The 21,806-nt window shown below is 36.7% G+C and overlaps 1 protein-coding gene across 21 annotated transcripts in view; it reads left to right on the top strand.

Annotated features, from left to right (window-relative positions):
• ptprfb (protein tyrosine phosphatase receptor type Fb) overlaps positions 1–21,806 on the top strand; it is a 176,788-nt gene that overhangs the window by 114,368 nt on the left and 40,614 nt on the right. For 10 of the 21 annotated variants that reach the window (XM_077725114.1, XM_077725115.1, XM_077725120.1 and 7 more), the window contains 9 exons: positions 275–544; positions 1,397–1,978; positions 2,786–2,919; positions 3,003–3,147; positions 7,547–7,852; positions 9,632–9,825; positions 16,811–16,837; positions 19,145–19,262; positions 20,099–20,671. In XM_077725114.1, the coding sequence (XP_077581240.1) occupies positions 275–544; positions 1,397–1,978; positions 2,786–2,919; positions 3,003–3,147; positions 7,547–7,852; positions 9,632–9,825; positions 16,811–16,837; positions 19,145–19,262; positions 20,099–20,671 (2,349 nt within the window). The remainder of the gene's footprint in view (positions 1–274; positions 545–1,396; positions 1,979–2,785; positions 2,920–3,002; positions 3,148–7,546; positions 7,853–9,631; positions 9,826–16,810; positions 16,838–19,144; positions 19,263–20,098; positions 20,672–21,806) is intronic. The other 11 variants (XM_077725122.1, XM_077725119.1, XM_077725123.1 and 8 more) reach the window with 3 other exon arrangements.

Raw genomic sequence — 21,806 nt, 5'->3', positions numbered from 1 at the left:
TTTTTAATAATTGTTTTTTTTATTTATTGTTTGTAAAATGCTATCTTTTTGTATTGATTTTGTTTCCATGATGTTTTGCTTATTTCTTTCAACATTTATTAATGCTTTTATCTATTGAACTTTATATCTTCGAAAAGAGAGTTTCAGTTTTTCCTTTCTGTTTTTTTAATACCGTACAATTTCCAGAAATTATTTATTTTTGGATCAAGTTGAATGATCATTTTTATCAAATGCTAACAACACCAACTCTTGTCCCGCCCCCTTCTCTCTTTAGTACGCAGAGTCCCACCCAGGTTTTCCATCCCGCCCACCAACCAGGAAGTGATGCCTGGCGGTAGCGTCAACCTGACTTGTGTGGCGGTGGGCTCGCCCATGCCGTACGTCAAGTGGATGATGGGGCTGAAAGAACTGACCCGCGAGGAAGAGATGCCGATGGGACGTAACGTACTAGAAGTCACCAACATCCGAGAATCTGGCAACTACACCTGTGTTGCCATGTCCTCTCTGGGCATGATCGAAGCCACGGCACAAGTCACCGTCAAAGGTGAGAGTCCTATCAAGGTCTTTTTTGAAAGTCCGCCCCTTTTCTGGCCCTCCTTCAACTGGTACTCGGACATTTGGTTGCCCAGACGTTTGGTCACCCGGACCGTGTGGTCGCCCGGACGTTTGATAGCCAGGACATTTGGTCGCCCGGACGTTTGGTCGCCCGGACGTTTGGTGGCCGGGACGTTTGGTCGCCGGTCAAATGGTGACAGAAAGAGTTTAATATCTAAGAAAGAGAGTTTAATATACAAGTACTGTTTAATATCTAAGTTCTGTTTAATATCTAAGTACTGTTTAATATCTAAGAAAGAGATTTTAATATACAAGTACTGTTTAATATCTAAGTACTGTTTAATATCTAAGTTCTGTTTAATATCTAAGTACTGTTTAATATCTAAGTAGTGTTTAATATCTAAGTAATGTTTAATATCTAAGTTCTGTTTAATATCTAAGTACTGTTTAATATCTAAGTAGTGTTTAATATCTAAGTACTGTTTCATATCTAAGTACTGTTTCATATCTAAGTACTGTTTAATATCTAAGTACTGTTATTATCTAAGTACTGTTTAATATCTAAGTACTGTTATTATCTAAGTACTGTTTAATATCTAAGTAGTGTTTAATATCTAAATACTGTTTAATATCTAAGTACTGTTTAATATCTAAGTACTGTTTCATATCTAAATACTGTTTAATATCTAAGTACTGTTTAATATCTAAGTACTGTTTCATATCTAAGTACTGTTTCATATCTGAGTGCTGTTTCATATCTAAGTACTGTTTAATAGCTAAGTACTGTTGAACGTCCGGTCACACATTCAACCTAATATAAAATGTGTTTTTTTTTTTCTAGCTCTACCTAAGCCCCCCACCGCCCTCATGGTGACCGAAAGAACAGCCACCAGCGTGACGTTAACCTGGGACTCTGGCAACCCGGAACCCGTTTCCTACTACATGATCCAGTATCGGGCTAAGACTTCAGATCAGGGCTTCCAGGAAGTAGAGGGTGTGGCCACCACCCGCTACAGCATCGGTGGTCTCAGCCCTTACTCCGAGTACGAATTCCGCGTCATGGCCGTCAACAACATCGGTCGGGGGGCGCCTAGCGAACCGGTGGCGACACGTACGGGCGAGCAGGCCCCGTCGTCGCCCCCGTTGCACGTTCAAGCCCGGATGTTGAGCGCTACCACCATGTTGGTTCAGTGGGACCCCCCAGAGGAGCCTAATGGACACATACGGGGATTTCGTATCTACTATAGTTCGGAGCACTCGGCGCCGCTAAGCGCCTGGCACAAGCATAACACGGATGACAGCCGCCTGACAACCATTTCTGGACTGACGCCAGATATCACCTACAGTCTCCGGGTACTGGGTTTCACCTCAGTCGGGGACGGCCCGCCCTCTGAGGTCCTTCAAGTGAAAACCCAGCAGGGAGGTAAGTGTCCAGAAACCCTGTTGTTAGGTTCATTAATAGTTATATTTTAATATACCGTATTTTCACGACTATAAGGCACACTTAAAAGTCTTAAATTCTCTCCAAAATAGACAGTGCGCCTTATAATACAGTGCGCCTTATATATGGAAAAAAACAGAAAACCAAAAACGAAAAACCACCACTGTGGGATATTTTAAAAAACACAAACGCCTGAACTGAAATAATACTGATAAATATGCAGATGCCATCTTAGTTTACAACATCTTCCAACATATAGCTCCTCCCCCACTGCAAGATTTTATACCAAAAAAATCCAAAACATCAACAATGGCCGGCTCTAGAAGTGACTGTGTTGTGAGTGAGTGCTTCATACCTGGAAGTCAATAGCAATTACCGTATTTTCACCACTATAAGGCACACTTAAAAGTCTTTAATTTTCTCCAAAATAGACAGTGCGCCTTATAATACAGTGCACCTTATAATGCAGTGCACCTTATATATGGAAACATGTCATTCATTGAGAGTGCACCTTATAATGCATACTGCATAAGGATTAAAACAAACAAGCGTAAATTCCGCTCAGGATTCAAAACAAGTTTTTTTCAGAGGTCGATTCGATAGCGCCATCTTCTGCTCAATCCAAGTCAAAACTATTTAATAGTCCTTCCCCAAATCCTCATTGCGAACTTGCAACTGGGTAAGATGTCAAAGTTTAATCCAAATCAAACAATCAACAATAAACCTGTGTAGGCCAGACTAAGTATTTCTCAAAAGTATTAGTTATTCTAAATATCAATTCTCTTCTAGTTCCATCCCAGCCATCAGGCTTTGAAGCTGAAACCGAGCTAGACACCCGTGTCTTGTTATCTTGGCTGTGGCCCCTCCAAGACCCCATCATCAAGTACGAACTGCAATATTGGGAGGCTGGTACAGATAACAAGGTCAGAAAACACAATCCCCTACATTTACATTGTGTAAATTGATACACAAACATGACATTAATATCACATTTTTTTTCTTTCAGATTCACGTGACTTTCGATCCAGCCGGCTCGTACGCAGTGGACGGTCTCAAACCCGATACAGTCTATCGCTTCTCTTTGGCTGCCCGCTCTGAAATGGGCTTAGGCGTCTACACCCAGGCTATTGAGGCTCGCACTGCTCAGTCCAGTAAGTCATTTATGTATTTTACCCCTAACCCAGTAAAAATCACCCTCCGGCTGGCGTTTTGGTACGCAAAGTTGTGTCAGTATAGTGGTAGGCATTCTATGTTTCCCTAAGTCTCAAAGTCAGATCTGGTGTAGTGTCAAATATTGTTTGTGCATTGGGTCGTCCGGTACTCGGATGTTTGGTCGCCCGGACGTTTGGTCGCCCGGATGTTTGTCGCCCGGATGTTTGGTCGCCCGGATGTTTGGTCGCCTGGACATTTGACAACATGACAGAGTTTACTGTTGAAACCAGCTCTGAAAATTATACTCATGAGAGAGTTTAATATCTATGAGATAATTTAATATATAAGAGAGAAGTTTAATATCTAAGAGAGAAGTTAAATATCTAAGAGAGAAGTTTAATGTCTAAATACTGTTTAATATCTAAGTAGTGTTTAATATTGAAGTACTGCTTAATATCTAAGTACTGTTTAATATATAAGTACAGTTTAATATTTAAGTATTGTTTAATATCTAAGTAGTGTTTAATATCTAAGTAGTGTTTAATATCTAAGTACTGTTTACTATCTAAGTACTGTTTAATATCTAAGTACTGTTTATTATATAAGTACAGTTTAATATCTAAGTACAGTTTAATATCTAAGTATTGTTTAACATCTAAGTACTGTTTAATATCTAAGTATTGTTTAATATCTAAGAACTGTTTACTATCTAAGTACTGTTTAATATCTAAGTACTGTTTCATATCTAAGTACTGTTTACTATCTAAGTACTGTTTAATATCTGAGTACTGTTTACTATCAAAGTACTGTTGAAACCAGCTCTCAAAATGATATTCAAGAGAGAGACAGTTTAATATCTTAATATCTACTGTCGAAACCAGCTCTCAAAATTATATTCACCCGGGCGACCAAACGTCCAGTCGACCAAATGTCCGGTCAAGGTTCATCCTTGTCAACAACACTAACAATTTCCACTCACCTGAGGGCAAGGCTCTGTTGTTCAACGTTTTAAAGGTAGGTTTTATGTGTCCCCTCCGTATATTTTACTTCACCCACTTAGTCCAAGTCCCACCATGCATGTATTGCATGAATCCCATTTTTATATTTTTCCAATATGATTGGCTAACTCAGTCATTCAAAGAAGCCCTTGAATAGGGCGTTACAGTTAAAGTTGTGAAAAATGTATCAAGCTTTTTTAACATTTGAAAGGAAAAGAAGCTACTTTATCTTTAATTTGATCTTGGTTTCATGCTTCGTTCTTATCGCACATTTGCTTTTTTTGTCCCAAAGGCTTTGTGTATTTCACGTGTTTTCCGATTCGGCTTTTGTCAAAAGAATAAAATAGGATGGATGTGAACACCAAAATGTTCTAAAGATATTTCGATAACCCTAATTTCACTAAACCCTTGAGACGTCCTTGAATATTAAAAGAACTCACTGACAAAAGTGGGTAGTTTAGTCTTCTAATTTCATTTCAGAATTAGTACCTTCAAAATAAAATAAGCATACACATTAAACAATCAAAATCAGCCATTACTTTTGAATTTTCCTTTGAGAAAATTATTTAAAAAGTTAAAATCAAATATTTAACAGGTTTTTTTAAACAGTTATCGCTAATTTGTTTCCGTTTATTAGCATCGTTAGCAGCAATTTTGTTTACTTTTGTAAACATATCAAAGTGAATTTAACTTAATTCCCTAAAGTTGTCCAAAAATAATGTTTAAAACCCATACACATTTAAACAAAACATTATAAAACATATTTAACAACACATTTATCAGTTGATTAACATGAAAAATGACAAAAAAATGTTAAATCGGCATCCTTTAAATAAGACAAAATAGCATAATATTCGTTAAAAATGCCAGTGGTCTATAGGATCTATTTTTTTGTTCCCAGAAATAAATATACTGCCATGTTTTCCATTTTTAGGTTAACCCAAACAACAACAAAATTATTACCGTATTTTCACGACTATAAGGCGCACTTAAAAGTCTTAAATTTTCTCCAAAATAGATAGTGCGCCTTGTAATCCAGTGCGCCTTATACATAGAAAAAAAACAGAAATCCAAAAAGGAAAAACCACCACTGTCGGATATTAAAAAAACACAAACGCCTGAACTGAATACTCAATACTGTTAAATATGCAGATGCCATCTTAGTTTACAACATCTTCTATCATATAGCTCCTCCCCCACTGCAATATTTTATACCAAAAAATCCAAAACATCAACAATGGCTGGCTCTAGAGGTGACTGTAAAGTAGTGAGTGCTTCATACCTGGAAGTCAATAGCAATTACCGTATTTTCAGCACTATAAGGCACACTTAAAAGTCCTAAATTTTCTCTAAAATAGACAGTGCGCCTTATAATACAGTGCGCCTTATATATGGAAAAAATGTCATTCATTAAGGGTGCGCCTTATAATGCGGTGCGCCTTATAGTCTCGAAAATACAGTAAAAAACTTGTCCAAATGAATATTTTTGGCACTATTCAAACCATAGTCCTCATTCAAATCAACTTGCAAAATAGATGAATGGCACAACATGTCCTCTGAGGTTAATTTGTTATATCAGCTTCCCATTGGAACAGATTGTATTTTATAATAAGGTCATTTCATAGTCATGCTAGCTTTGAATTCCATATTATTTTCCCTTTGTGTTGTTTTTAATACGTGTTGTGATGAAGATAGATGCATGTCTTTGGTGGTGTTACAAAGTGTACCTTTGGACTTTGGGACTTTTCTCACCGTCTCACACTGTGGTTGTTAATTAGCCGTAACGAGCGATGAGTAGCAACTCCGTACAGACACATTAGTCCGCCGCTTCTTCGGCAAACGACGTGCAAACAGCTCTTGACAGTCGTTCGCACTCTTGCGTAGTTATTTGCTCACTTCGCCGAGGGAGCGTCGGGGAAGGACTATTGCCGTTCAGGGTAAATTACATCTTTATGAAAACACTGACCTGTAAAATTCGCTGGGATGTTTTATATTCTGCTGCTTCTGTTGTCGAGGTTTGGTGGTTCTAATTCCCAAAACACACATACATACAGAATACTCACGTTTATGTATGTATAGTGCAGCAAAAATCTCAGTCCAAAGGTAACGTTCTTGTGTAATGGAAGCTTTTTGGATCCATATTGGTTAAATTGATGGCCATATAGTTTGCAGGTTGTTTGTGATTTTCAATGGACGGAAGCCGAACATTTTCTTGTCTCTATAATTTGAGTGACAAAAAAATGTCACCCAATGAGGTAGTGTTTTAGGAAATTTAGATGAAACGAGATGAGACAAAATGAACCCTGACTAGAGCCAAAATGGCAGCTAAGGCTTTTAATTTTTTGTGATTTCCAAGGACAGAGGCTGAAAAATTTCCTGTCTCTATAATTTGAGTGATAAAAAAAAACATGACCCAATGAGGATAGTGTTTCAGAAAATGAGATGAGATGAGAAAAATGAACCCTGACTAGAGCCAAAATGGCAGCTAAGGCTTTTAATTGTTTGTGATTTCCAATGGACAGGGGACGATAATTTCCAGGGTCTATAATTTGAGTGACTAAAAAAATGCTACTCAGTGAGGATGAAGCGTTTCAGAAAATGAGATGAAATGAGAAAAATGAATCCTGACTAGAGCCAAAATGGCAGCTAAGGCTTTTAATTTTTTGTGATTTCCAATGGACAGGGGCCAATAATTTTCCTGTCTCTATAATTTGAGAGACATAAAATGCCACCCAAAGAGGATGAAGTTTCAGAAAATGAGATTAGATGAGAAAAATTAACCTGACTAGAGCCAAAATGGCAGCTAAGTCTTTTAATTGTTTGTGATTTCCAATGGACAGAAACCGATAATTTCCAGTCTATAATTTGAATGTCAAAAAAAACACGACCCAATGAGGATAGAGCATTTCAGAAAATCAGATGAGATGAAATGAGATGAAATGAGATGTAATGAGATGAAATGAGATGCAATGAGATGCAATGAGATGCAATGAGATGCAATGAGATGCAATGAGATGCAATGAGATGTAATGAGATGTAATGAGATGTAATGAGATGCAATGAGATGCAATGAGCTGAAATGAGATGTAATGAGATGTAATGAGATGTAATGAGATGTAATGGGATGTAATGAGATGAAATGAGATGAGATGAGATGAGATGAGAAAAATCAACCCATACTAGAGTCAAAATGGCAGCCAAGGCTTCTAAGACCTCAATCATTTCCCACAATTCTTACCTGGAGAACAAAAGGCTTCCATTATTTTGCATTCTGTTTGTTCATCTTTGAGTTGTTGCTTTTTGTTGTTCGTTTTTTTACGTTTGCTTGATCCACCCACCCATTCCCTCCCCTTGTGACTGTGCCGTCCCCCACCCCTACCCCTTACTCCCTACCTCACAGCCCCCTCGGCCCCACCGCAGGATGTGCACCTGTTCAGTCTGAGCTCCACCAGCCTCAAGGTGAGTTGGGCGGCGCCCCCGGCGGGCCGGCGCCACGGCGTCATCGTCAGCTACACAGTTAGCTACCAAGCGCTAACTGGCGAGGACACGGATCGCCAAGAGGTGAGCGGCATCGGTGCCGCCGCCTCATTCTACGTCATACAAGATCTGGAACGTTGGACTGAGTATCAGGTGTGGGTTCGAGCCCACACCAAGGCAGGCCCGGGCCCTGAGAGTGCCCCGGTGAGGATGAAAACACAACCGGATGGTAGGTTGACGGCAGATGTGGAAGAAACAATTACACGCCCCACTTAAGTAGACAAAAGGGGAGAAAAAGCTGTTCTAGTTATCAAATTTTAGCTAAAAAAAGGTAGAAATCAATAAGATGAATCATTATGTATTGTAAACCTTTATGATTTGATAATAGTAATTCAAATAATACACCATTTGTGATTGCATTGATAGTGTTAGACACCATGGTGAGAGATTAGTCATATATATATATATATTTTTTTTTTGGAGTCGGCAATATATTCCACTTAGGAAAATATTAATTCCTCTTCTCGTCTTTTACTTCCGGAATCTTTTGTTCATCTTTATTGCTTCTATCATTTCCTCTTTTTAACTATGCTTTCCTTTTTTCAATAAAACTCACGCATGGCTGACTTTATCACATGATTTCCTTCTTCTTGACCTTTTATAGTAATCCATGTTAAATAGACTAGTAGTCCACATTTATGCCTGAAGTGGAATAAACACTGATAACCGATTAAGAAATTTCTCTTCCAAACTTTCACATTTTTGCGTACTTTTTATCTGCTTCCATTTTTTTGACATTGTAATTGACATTGATAATCCAAAACTAGAAATTAAAGTAGTAGTCCACATTTATGCCTGAAGTGGAATAAACACTAATAGCCCGATTAAGAAATTTCTTTTCCAATCAGCCAAATTTTAGCCTAATTTTTATCTGTTTCCATTTTTTTGACATTGTAATTGACATTGATAATCCAAAAGTAGACGTTTAACAGACTAGTAGTCCACATTTATGCCTAAAGTGGAATAAACACTAAAAACAATTTAAACATTTCTCTTCCAATAATCAAATTTTAGCCTAATTTTTACCTGCTTCCATTTTTTTAACATTGATAATCCCGAAGTATAAATTAAACAAACTAGCAGTCCACATTTATGCCTAAAGTGGAATAATCCCTAATAACCGATTTCAAAATGTCTCTTCCAATCAGCCAAATTTTAGCACACTTTTATCTACTTCCATTTTTTTGACATTATAATTAACATATATCTTCATTTACATTATTTCTCTCATTTAACATAAACATTCATAAGCAAAATACCCACAATCCCCACTAACTACAAATGCATGTACCCCAATGGTGAGTTTTTTGGTTTATTCCAGTTTTATTGAGTATATATTCTGTCTTTATTATTTTTCTTAAAGCCATTTTTTGGTGCAAAAACAAAGTTTAGGCTAAAAAAAAACCTAGACAACCTCGTAAATAACTCCCAAAAACATCTTAAGTGTAATATTGCAGTAAAAAAAAAACATTTGAAGCAAAAAAGACGCAATACTTTTTTTATATTCTCACTGTATTCATCTTCTTTGTGTCTCTCTTTTTGATCCTTAACAAGCTAATGAGGCTCATCTGTAGCCACAAGGGTTGCCATGTTGGTTTTTCACCTCCTTTTACTCCTTATTTCAACTTTTGAAAAGTATATTGCAGGTTATGTCACATCACCTCGGGACTTTTCTATGTGTCACTTCCCTTTTCTTTACTGTTTACACACTATTCAGGTTCTAAAGTGGAACACCACCACGCTGCTCTCTTTACTCTCCCTTTCTTCTTCTTCATTTGTTTCCTTCCCCTTAGAGAAATCAGTCTGCAAAAATGTTTTTGAAGTTCAGCTCATTTTCACAAACTTGGCCCACATTCTCGCCCGGTCCAAAAATTGCCGTTGATCCACCGCCAAGCACCAAAAAAAATAGCAAACTCAGCGTTTTTTTCCCTATTTTTTTACCCTCCAGTGCCTGGCGCTCCACCCCGGAAACTCGAAGCCGAGGCGGTCAATTCCACCGCCATCCGCGTAACCTGGAAACCGCCGTTGCAAAGTAAACAACACGGCCAGATCCGAGGTTACCAGGTGGCCTACACGTTGGTGGAAAATGGCGAACCGCGTGGACAGCCCAACATCTTGGACGTTGTCTTGGCAGAGGAACAGGTACATTGTCCATAACTATGCAAATCTCCACTAATCTGTGTTGAATTCTCCCCCACTTCCACTTGAAATCAACTAACACTTCATCTCGTATGCATGCAAATTCCTCTCAGTCTACTTTCCTTTCTTTATTTTCGACTCAATCTGATACTTTAAAATGGCCTCTAACACCTTTTTATATATACACTACACACACAAATATATTGAGAGTGTATCAACATTGACATAAATGCACAATTCGCTAATGTTTGTAATGATTGGTTTCAAAATAGTGTCAGTAAAAAATACATATCTGTTTACTTCGTGACCGGACGTTTGGTCGCCGGGTCTTTTGGTCAACGGTCAAATGGTGACAGAGAGTTAACTGTGAGTTAACTCTCAAAATTATATTCATGAGAGAAAGTTAAATATCTAAGAGAGTTTAATATCCAAAAGAGTTTAATATCTAAGAGAGTTTAATATCTAAGAGTTTAATATCTAAGAGTGTTTAATATCTAAGTACTGTTTAATATCTAAGTACTGTTTAATATCTAAGTACTGTATAATATCTAAGTACTGTTTAATATCTAAGTACTGTTAAAAACAGTAGTTATTTAGATATTAAACTCTCATGAATATAATTTTGAGAGCTGTTTTCAACAGTACTTAGATATTAAACAGTACTTTTAGCAGCATTTAAAAGTCTAAAAGTACTGTTTAATTTCTACGTATTGTTTCATATCCAAGTACTGTTAAAAACAGTAGATATTCAGATATTAAACTCTCATGAATATAATTTTGAGAGCTGGTTTCAACAGTACTTAGATATTAAACAGTACTTTTAGCAGCATTTAAAAGTCTAAAATTTTCCACAAAGTGGACAGGGCGCCCAATCAGTCGTTGCGTCTTGGGTATGCACTAAATACGAAATTCTATAGATGTCGCTGTATGACACTGACATTTTGACTGTCTGAGTACATTGCTTGCTGGCGCGCTATAGTTAAAAAATCACATACAAAAGTTGTTCTATGGCGTACACCATTTGAAATGGTCAAAAACGTATAACACAGGGGAAAAAATGTGTAAATTGACAGGTATAACAATTTAATGTATTGTAGTCGCTTAAAATACAGTTTGTCCTTGCTTGTTACTCAAAAAACTCCCTTTAATTTACTATTTTTCCCATTTTTAAACCCAAGCAGCGTATACTCAAATCCAGCTAATGAGAAAAAACACATTATTCTTCTCCATAAGTGTCTGCTTTATTTACCTAAGGCCAAAATGGACAAAACATAAATAGAACCTATCAAAAAAAAGTAGTTATTTGTAATTATTCCCAGCCGTCACAAATCATCTAAATTGCCACATTAAGTCATTTGTGTCTTACTCACCAGGGGGAGCCTAGTACAAAATAGCAAAATATAAAAAACACGAAAAAAATAAACCCGGGAAAACATACATATCGTAAAGTCAACTACCCATTTTTTTACATCCCAAAACACACCAAGCACTGCCTTATTCATCGTTTGATGACTATCTTAAGAAGCTAATAAAACACAGATTGTGTTTGTTCTGCCGCCTGCTACCATTAACGGGAACACACATTTTCGCGCCGCCCTCTACCGCCTCCGAAAAAACATCCCATTTTTCACAAGATCGTATTCGGGAAGAGCAGCAGGGGACACCGGTCCACTGCCCCCTTTGGCAAATACAAATACACAACGATGTGCCCTCGGATGGGTGGGCTATTAACCCTCATTAGCAATGGTAAACATCCCGCCGTCTTCATCGCGCACGGTCAAGGTCAACCAAGTAAGTAGCTGAGATCTTCTTTAGCGAGGAGATGGCCTTTTTTTGTTGTAAAAAGGTCTAATGAGAATTGTTGGTGTGGACAGATGTAGGCATGAAATTATTATTAGTTGCAGGGCGGCTTGGGGTCAAATGGGATGGCTTAAGATGGATAAATAGCAGGTTTAGTGATTTGCAAAGTACTGATTTACGCTAAGTTAGTTTATAACATCTTCCATCATATAGCTCCTCCCCCACTGCAAGATTTTATACAGAAAAATCCAAAACATCAACAATGGCTGGCTCTAGAGGTGACTGTGCAGTGAGTGAGTGCTTCATACCTGGAAGTCAATAGCAATTACTGTATTTTCACCACTATAAAGTGCACTTAAAAGTCTTAGATTTTCTCCAAAATAGACAGTGCGCCTTATAATACAGTGCGCCTTATATATGGATAAAATGTCATTCATTGAGGGTGCACCTTATAATGCGGTGCGCCTTATAGTCGTGAAAATACGGTACTTGGAATTTTTGGTGCTTATGTTTTGACACGATCATATTTGTCAACTTTGGTCAATTGCTCCCCTTATTATTGATTGTAATTCGACTTACTAAGCGATATTTTTTTTTTTAAATATTTTTAAACTGCACACTCACATAGGGCGCACGTAAAAGTCTAATATTTTGTATAAAAGTATACGGCTTTCACATTTGCTATACTTATTTAGTGAAAAGGGGAATGTGCATGCTTAAAGTATGACAATAATATTAGCAGTTGGCCAAATTAGAATTAGAAAGCCGTATACTTTTGCACAAAATATTAGACTTTTACGTGCGCCCTATTTGAGTGTGCATTTTTTTTTTATCGGTTAGTTAACAAAATCCGTTTTACAAAAAAAATACTTGAAAAAAATCCTTTACAAAAGCTGTACACACTTTGAAATGATCCAAAAATGTCTAAAAAAAAGACAGGAAAACTTCTAAGTTGCCAGGTATGTGCCATATAAAAAATATCTCCTGCCGCCTTTTCAACTTTTTCCCCCAAAATAGAAAATGTCAGCCTTTTAACAAGTCCCAACCTAAATATTTGCACTTAACATGACCCAAACCTGTCATGCAAACATTCATCTCATTTGCGGTTCAGACAATTAACACATCATGCAAATTGCTTATCAAGCCAATTGCGCCGATGCTTGTCTTGCTCTTTTCCTCCAAACCAGTTGTTCTTGCCTCAGGCACATTTCTATCACACGCTCTTTTGTTTTATGTTTTTTTTTTATCTCGCTTCTTAGCCATTTGAATCATTTCATAAGAGCCCTTTTTTGCGTGCAAGTCGGTTCCCCTTTAATGAAGTCATCTCAAGCGGGCGACCTGCACGGGCCCGCTAGGTTTGTTAACCAAGCGAAGGACCACACAGCAGGCCAAATATCAAAATAACACTCCAGCCGTGGGTTTTCTCAGCCAAGCATCAGCCCCCATGTTGTCTTTCACCTCCCAACCGCCATCGTGTTGACACATCAAACAGAGCATTAATCACAAAAAGGGCTTCAGGTCCAAAAAATATAATTATGGTATTTATCAAATGACGTAAATTGCTACTGTACACATGCCTTTAATTGATTTGTTTTCCCCAGTATTTCAATTTTTGGATATTTTTTTTATATTGGCCATGAAATAATTGTGACCGGACGTTTGGTTGCCAGTCTTTTGGTCCCTTTTGGTCGCCGGTCAAATGGTGACAGAGAGTTTACTGTCGAAACCAGCGCTCAAAATTGTATTCATGAGAGAGTGAGTTTAATATCTAAGTACTGTTTCATATCAAAGTACTGTTGAAAACAGTAGATATTTAGATATTAAACTCTCTAATGAGTATAATTTTGAGAGCTGGTTTCAACAGTACTTAGATATTAATGAGTACTTGGATATTAAACAGTACTTAGATATTAAACAGTACTTAGATTTTAAACAGTACTTTGATATTAAACAGTACTTTGATATTAAACAGTATTTAGATATTAAGCAGTACTTAGATATTAAACAGTACTTAGATATTAAATAGTACTTAGGTATTAAACTGTACTTGGATATTAAACGATACTTAGATATTAAACAGTACTTAGATATTAAACAGTACTTAGATTTGAAACAGTACTTAGATATTAAACAGTATTTAGATATTAAGCAGTACTTAGATATTAAACAGTACTTCGATATTAAACAGTACTTCGATATGAAACTGTACTTGGATATTAAACGATACTTAGATATTAAACAGTACTTAGATATTAAACAGTACTTAGATATTATACAGTATTTAGATATTAAACAGTACTTAGATAATAAACAATACTTAGATATTAAACTTCTCTCTTAGATATTAAACTCTCACTCTCTTAGATATTAAACTATCTCTTAGATATTAAACTATCTCTTAAATATTAAACTCTCTCTTAGATATCAAACTCTCTCTCATGAATATAATTAATAGAGCCTGTTTCAACAGTAAACTCTCTGTCACCATTTGACCGGTGACCAAAAGACCTGCGACCAAAAGACCGGCGACCAAGTTTTATCAGCGATAAAGTGATGTCACATTTCTAAAACTAGCAGATCCCACCTCATCCTTAGCCACAATGCTAGAATAAGCACTTTGTGTGCGTTGGAAGCACCTCTCTCTCACTCTCTTTCGTCAAGCCTCAGCCCACACAGCAACCTCATTTACGTGCTAATTTTAAACAAAGAGGCTGACGCCAACCGTGTGATGCTATCGACCCCTTTTTTTTGAGGATCTTTGAACGTTGACCACCTCCAGTTTTTGCACTTAGGACAACATTTCAGCCATTACTACTTGTGATAAAAGCCCCTTTTTTCTAGTTGGTAGGGAACCTATGGCTTGGGAGCCATATGTGGCTCTTTTGATGGATCTGTATGGCTCTCTGTCTTTTTAAATCATTATTTTTCTTCATTAGACTCTAATTAATGCATTCTCTCATTGATTAGCAACAGTGAAACAATGTTTTCAAAAGAATTTAGACCCTTTTTTAATTCTTTAAAGTGGTAAAATGCTTAATAAATGCACATATTTTTATGTATTTTTTATTTTTAAATTCTTAGTATGACTCTCAAGGAATAATATCTATTTTTTATGGCTTTCTTCGTCTAAAACCGCTAAATTAAAAGGGATATTTCTCATTTTACTACTCAATGTCAGTCATATTCTGTTTATTATTTTGACAAGTATTTAGCTTTAAGTGAGAAATCAACATTTTTTTTAAATCAATACTGCAAAATAAGAACATATTATGTCCAAGGGAGTGTATATAAATGTATACAAAGCTAGGTCAGACTAAATTAAACCTCACCATAACACAATTATCAATAACAGCCATCGGAAAAATAGTCTGCTTTGTGGATGAGTGCATCTGTTGATATGTTTTCCTAGACTTACCGCCCATGTTTGCCCACATTCAGCACCCGCTTTCTTGCCTCCATTTTGCTTGAGCGTTCATGCGATAGCGCACTTCACGCGTGTTTGTGCCCGGGTTCCTCCATGTGCGTTTCGCTTCGCTAACTCAGATAGGAGTTGAATAGAAATGGAATAAAGAAAAGAGCACCTCCGTCTGTTAGGCTCTATCAATCATGACAACTTCTTCTCTTCCACATCATTCGTCACACCAGCGCTTCGTTTTCATTTTTGAAAGCCGCAAATTTCAGCCCGTGTCATCACATTTGAATTCGTTGGTGGCGATGACGCTTATCGGCTCGCAGTGGCGTTGGAAATATAAATGGACGATGGGGTTATTTGTAAGGTTGGTTTCGAGTTTAGACAGAATTATATTCGAGATGTGATGGGAAGGGGAAGGAAAGGAAATGAACCAGTTAGATTAGGGGTGTCAGACGAGGGTTTGTTCAAGGGCCGTGTTATTGTCAACTTGATTTCAGGTGGACCATTTTTGGTATAATTTTAGATTATTTTTTTTTAATAAATGGATTAAACTAACTGTAATAAAAGCCCTGGAGATTCCGTTTTTTATAGGTCTAAAACAATGTTTATTTTAGCTTTTTTTAGTATATTTTTAGATTTTACAAAATTCTTTTTGAATTAAAAACACAAAACTACAATTAATGACTAAAAGGGGGAAATCAGGAAATTTAATATACTGCATAATACATGAATATAATTTTGAAAAACTCTGTCTATGTTGTCAAACATCCGGTGACCAAATGTCCGGGCGACCAAACGTCCGGGCGACCAAACGTCCGGGCGACCAAACGTCCTATCGACCAAACGTCCTATCGACCAAACGTCCTATCGACCAAACGTCCTATCGACCAAACGTCCTATCAACCAAACGTCCTATCGACCAAACGTCCTATCGACCAAACATCCTATCGACCAAACGTCCTATCGACCAAACGTCCCGGCCACCAAACGTCCGGGTGACCAAACGTCCCGGCCACCAAACGTCCGGTCACGGGCATCTAATATAATAACATTCACTGTATTTTTGCTTCATTTTATTCCATAGTGACGTTTTGTAACATTACACATTCCCACTTTATCATCCAGAGACATTTTATTTCCAGTTTAGCCACACCCACCTACACCCAACATTCTTAACTCCGACTCTAGCCCTCACCCTGACCCCCAAGCCCCGCCCCCTACACAAGTTGTTGAACTAGGCATCAAATTCTCGACAAAAAAAGGCAAGCGTTTGCATTCCGCACGAACAAGTTTTGATGTCAGAAGCACGAGTACAGTGACGACGCTGCTAATAAGATTTCACGCTCGGCATCGGAGCCGGCGGTTGGAAATGGGCTTTTGGCGTCCCTGGGGAATCTCCTGGGGCGAGTAAAGGAGAACATTTGGAAAACACATTGAAATGTAATGAATAAACGACTAATGGAGATGTGTGGGAAGGCCTTTTTTCTTAAGATTGATGGACAAGGCAAGCGCATCATAACACTCGAAAAGTTTCACCATCATTTTCGACCTTGATGACACACATTCAACTTTTTTTACTGCCTCTCCTCTATCATCCGAGCTCATTCTCTCTATCTATCTCTCTTTTCTCTGTCTTACAGCAACAAAAAAAGTGCTAGAGTGCTTTTTTTTATCTATTTTTTTTCCAAGTTGCCTGTTATGTTTGTCTTTAGACTCATTGTCCTCCTCCATGCACCCCCTACCCCATGTCCTATGTCTTGTCTTCTCTCCCATCAGTTCAATATTACGGAAGTCACCGAGCATGTGAGTAAAGCCTCATGTGTGCTGTTGGGTTTGCCAATTTTTTGTTGCAGGGTCCCAATCCAGAGTTTGGGGGTGTTTTGTGTGGGTTTTTTTGGCGTGTGTGTGTTTTTGAATGTATGATTGTGTGGTTTTAATTCATTTGGTTTGTGGAAATCGCATCATGAAGGACCAGAAAAGTAAATAGATATGCAGCAATAAGACTGGATGATTTATTATAGATTATAGAGTATATTATAGAGTATAATAAAAGTAACATAATAAGTAAGCATAGTCGACCAAAGGCGGTCGATCAGGTTTTTATTTTATTGACTATTTTCATCGTGTGCTTTTTTTTGCAGGAAAATGGCGTAGAATGACGTAGACTAATATTTTTGTAACTATTTTTTTGTAAATCTGCAATACTAAAAATATATTTTTGTACTCCCGTGATTGAGTAAAATTCCAAATTCCTAAAAAGAAGCATAAACCAGTAAAAATCAACCAATAGAAAGAAGTATTCATGTATTTTACGACAAATTTTTAATATATAAGTACTGTTTAATATCTAAGTACTGTTTAATATCCAAGTACTGTTTAATATGTAAGTACTGTTTAATATCTAAGAGAGAGAGTTTAATCTCTAAGTACTGTTTAATACCTAAGTACTGTTTAACATCTAAGTACTATTTAATGTCTAAGTACTGTTGAAGACATATTTTGAGAGCTGGTTTCAACAGTACTTAGATATGAAACAGTACTTAGAAATGAAACAGTACTTAGATATGAAACAGTACTTCGATATGAAACAATACTTCGATATGAAACAGTACTTAGATATTAAACAGTACTTGGATATTAAACAGTACTTCAATATGAAACAGTACTTAGATATTAAACAGTACTTAGATATTAAACAATACTCAGATATTAAACAGTACTCAGATATGAAACAGTACTTATATATTAAACAGTACTTCAATATTAAACAGTACTTAAATATTAAACAGTAAACTCTCTGCTACCATTTGACCGGGGACCAAACATCTGGTCACGAATAATAACTTATATCATAGCTTATATCGTGGCGCACTGTTGATGGAGCAACGCTAAAAAGTAGGTCATAGGGTGTCAGATGGTAGGAAAATAGGGCATCATTCCAAGAGTAGCATTTAGCCAGCAGGGAGGCTTGTAGCTGTGATTGCCCTCTTGGTGGCTCCACAAGATGACAACTGCCTCGCCTCTTATGTCAGCTACAGGCGTTTATACCCAGAACTGACTCTTGCCTGCCTGCTTGCCTGCATAGGAAATATATAATAATGCAAAAGTAAATGAATAAATAACAAGTGGATTTGCCATTGGTGAGTATGCCCGTGTGTTTTTTGATGTTTCTTTTTGGTCTGAGTGGAGTTTTTGTTTGTTTGTGTGTTTTCTCAATCCAGCATGTCCGTGTTTATCGCGTTTGGGAATGACCGCCAATGGCGTCAAAGCAAATATGTTTACACATTTTTAATATTTTTTAGCCTCTAACAGTAAATTCAACTTACAAAATATTCTTGACTACTTACGCAATGAATAAAAATGGAAAAATAATCAATATTTATAAATACATACATATATGTATACTTTTTTACACTATTTTTAGCCTATACTATTATACTATACTAAAATGAATAAACTTGTATTTCATTTTGAAGATAATTTCATCTTGAATGCATGAATTTACCTCAAAATTTTATCCAGTGTGTTAATTATTATATATATTACATAATAAAAATATATTATTATATATATTATATAATAAAATTCAGTTAAATTCATGTATTTAAGAGGAAATCATCTTTAAAATGAAATAAAACAAGTTTATTTGATCAAAATTGGCACAAGCATTAAATGTTTTTTATATATATATTCTCCAGACCACTAGGTGGAGCCCACAAACCTCTGACAGAACGATTTCTACACTTTTTAATCATTAGCCTGATACAAATCCACCCTTGCAGAGCAACAATTTGAGCCCACAGAAATGGAAGACACTGCTTATCCTTTTTTTTAGCCAGTTTTAGCATCTGATGATCTCCCAAACGATAGAAACAAACACTGACACGCTTGTGATGTTCTTGCTCATTTGGTTGGTTGGTTGATGGGTTTTAATGCAATTGGAGAAGGGATTTTTTCAAGAAAATTTCCTGGTTCCGCTTGTGTATCTTTTGGAAGATTCCAAGTTTTTTTTGCTGTTGACAGATTAGACAAGGACACTATCAATAGATGATGGTCAAGGTACTTTTGTGGTTATTTTTAAGGATTTTTCTACATGTCGCCATAATACAGGAGGCCTATATTACCGGATTGCAGTCTGAGACCACCTACTCCATTGCTGTTGCGGCTTATACCACCAGAGGAGATGGACCTCGCTGCAAACCTAAATTGGTCACGACCACTGGAGCAGGTAAGATAGTCTTTCCCTGATATAGTGTACTTTTCTTTCATTTTACAGTGTATTCATTAAGGTCATGCTACAAAAAGTTGGGAGTAAAACCATAGTCAGAAGTAATATTTTTAATGCAATCATCAGTTACCTCGCACATGAGCTGCTATCAGCCACAGCTTATATCATGGGTGTCAAAGGTGCGGTTCGGGGGCCAGTTTTGGCCCGCCGTACATTTTGTGTGGCCCGGAAAGTAAATAATGAGTGCCGACTTTTTGTTTTACGATTAGATTAAAATGAATATTATAGATGTATATTATATTTACTGATTTTCCCCCTTTTAAATCAATGTCATTTTTTAATCCATTTTTTCTGTGTTTTTAGTTTAAAAATCATTTTGTAAAATCTAAAAATATATTTTAAAAATAGCTAAAAATAATTATTGTTTTAGATCTTTAAAAAACTGAATATTCAGGCCTTTTAATTCATTTATTAAAACAAAAATTTAAATATATCTAAAATGATTCTGTGTTTTTAGTTCAAAACTAATTTGGTAAAACCTAAAAATATATAAAAATATGTTCTATTTTCCACTTCGAACATAATAATTAATAAGATATTTTCCCTTACTCAGAAAAAAAGCTCCAAAAAAAACATTGTTTTAAATCTATAAAAAACAAATATTCAAGGCTTTTAATCCAGTTTTTTTAATCCATTTATTTAAAAAAAAATCTAAATATATCTTAAATGGTCCAACCCACATCAAATCGAGTCTGACACCCTTGGCTAATACTTTTACTTGTAATTTTTAGTCCAAATACAAGCCATTTGTGACAATCTTATGTCCCCAATTCCAGTTCCAGGCAAACCCACCATGATGATCAGCGCCACCATGGGTAACACAGCACTTGTCCAATGGCAGCCCCCCAAAGACATGGTGGGGGAGCTAATGGGCTACCAGCTACAATACAAACGCAACGACGACGACACATTCACATCCCGCGAACTACGTAGCACCGACGACCACTACACGGTGACTGGGCTGCACAAGGGCGCCACCTACATCTTCCGCCTCAGCGCTCGCAACCGCGCCGGCGTGGGCGAGGCCTACACCAAAGAAATCGGCACCCCCGAGGACGTTCCCTCTGGTTTCCCCTTGAACTTGCAAGTAACTGGTCTGACCCAGTCCAGCACCCAACTGAAATGGGACCCGCCCCAACTGGCAGAACGGAATGGGAAGATTGTCTCCTACGTGGTGATCTACCGGGATATCAACAGTCAGCAGAACAGTACCAACCGCACGGCTGATACGCGCATGACCATCATGGGGCTGAACCCTGACACAACCTACGATATCCGGATACAGGCGTACACCAATAAGGGTCCAGGGCCCCTTAGTCCGAGCATACAGAGCAGGACCATGTCTAATGGTGAGTCGTGTGTTTACTTGTAGACTGTTTTCAGGGTGCTCGGACGTTTGGTCGCCGGTCTTTTGGTCGCCAGTTTTTTGATTGCCGGTCAAATGTTCTTAGATATTAAACAGTACTTAGATATAAAACAGTACTTGAATATAAAACAGTACTTGAATATAAAACAGTACTTGGATATTAAACAGTACTTAGATATTATACCGTACTTAGATATTATACAGTACTTAGATATAAAACAGTACTTAGATATAAAACAGTACTTATATTCTAAACAGTACTTCGATATTAAACAGTACTTGAATATAAAACAGTACTTGGATATTAAACAGTACTTAGATATTATACCGTACTTAGATATTATACAGTACTTAGATATGAAACAGTACTTAGATATAAAACAGTACTTAGATATAAAACAGTACTTATATTCTAAACAGTACTTATATTCTAAACAGTACTTATATTCTAAACAGTACTTATACATAAAACAGTACTTATATTCTAAACAGTACTTATACATAAAAGAGTACTTATATTCTAAACAGTACTTATATTCTAAACAGTACTTATATTCTAAACAGTACTTAGATATTAAACTATTTAGATAGAAAACAGTATTTAGATAGAAAACAGTACTTATATTTTAAACAGTGCTTAGATATTAACTACTTAGACATTAAACAGTACTTAGATATTAAACAATACTTAGATAGAAAACAGTACTTAGATATAAAACAGTACTTGCATATAACACAGTACTTGCATATAAAACAGTACTTGCATATAAAACAGTACTTATATTTTAAACAGTACTTAGATATTAAACTACTTAGCTATTAAACTACTTAGCTATTAAACTACTTAGATATTAAACAGTACTTGGATATTAAACAGTACTTAGATATTAAATAGTAATTAGATATTAAACAGTACTTAGATAATAAACAGTGATTAGATATGAAACAATAATTCGATATTAAACAGTACTTAGATATTAAACTCTCTCTCTTAGATATTAAACTCTCTCCCATGAATCTAATTTTGAGAGCTGGCTTCAACAGTAAACTCTCTGTCACCATTTGACCGGCACCCAAAAGACCAGCGACCAAACATCCGGTGACAGTTTTGACATACT

This window comes from Stigmatopora nigra, chromosome 9 (genome assembly GCF_051989575.1).
Source record: "Stigmatopora nigra isolate UIUO_SnigA chromosome 9, RoL_Snig_1.1, whole genome shotgun sequence".
NCBI classification, from domain to species: Eukaryota; Metazoa; Chordata; class Actinopteri; order Syngnathiformes; family Syngnathidae; genus Stigmatopora; species Stigmatopora nigra.
This window is presented reverse-complemented; position numbering and strand designations above follow the sequence as displayed.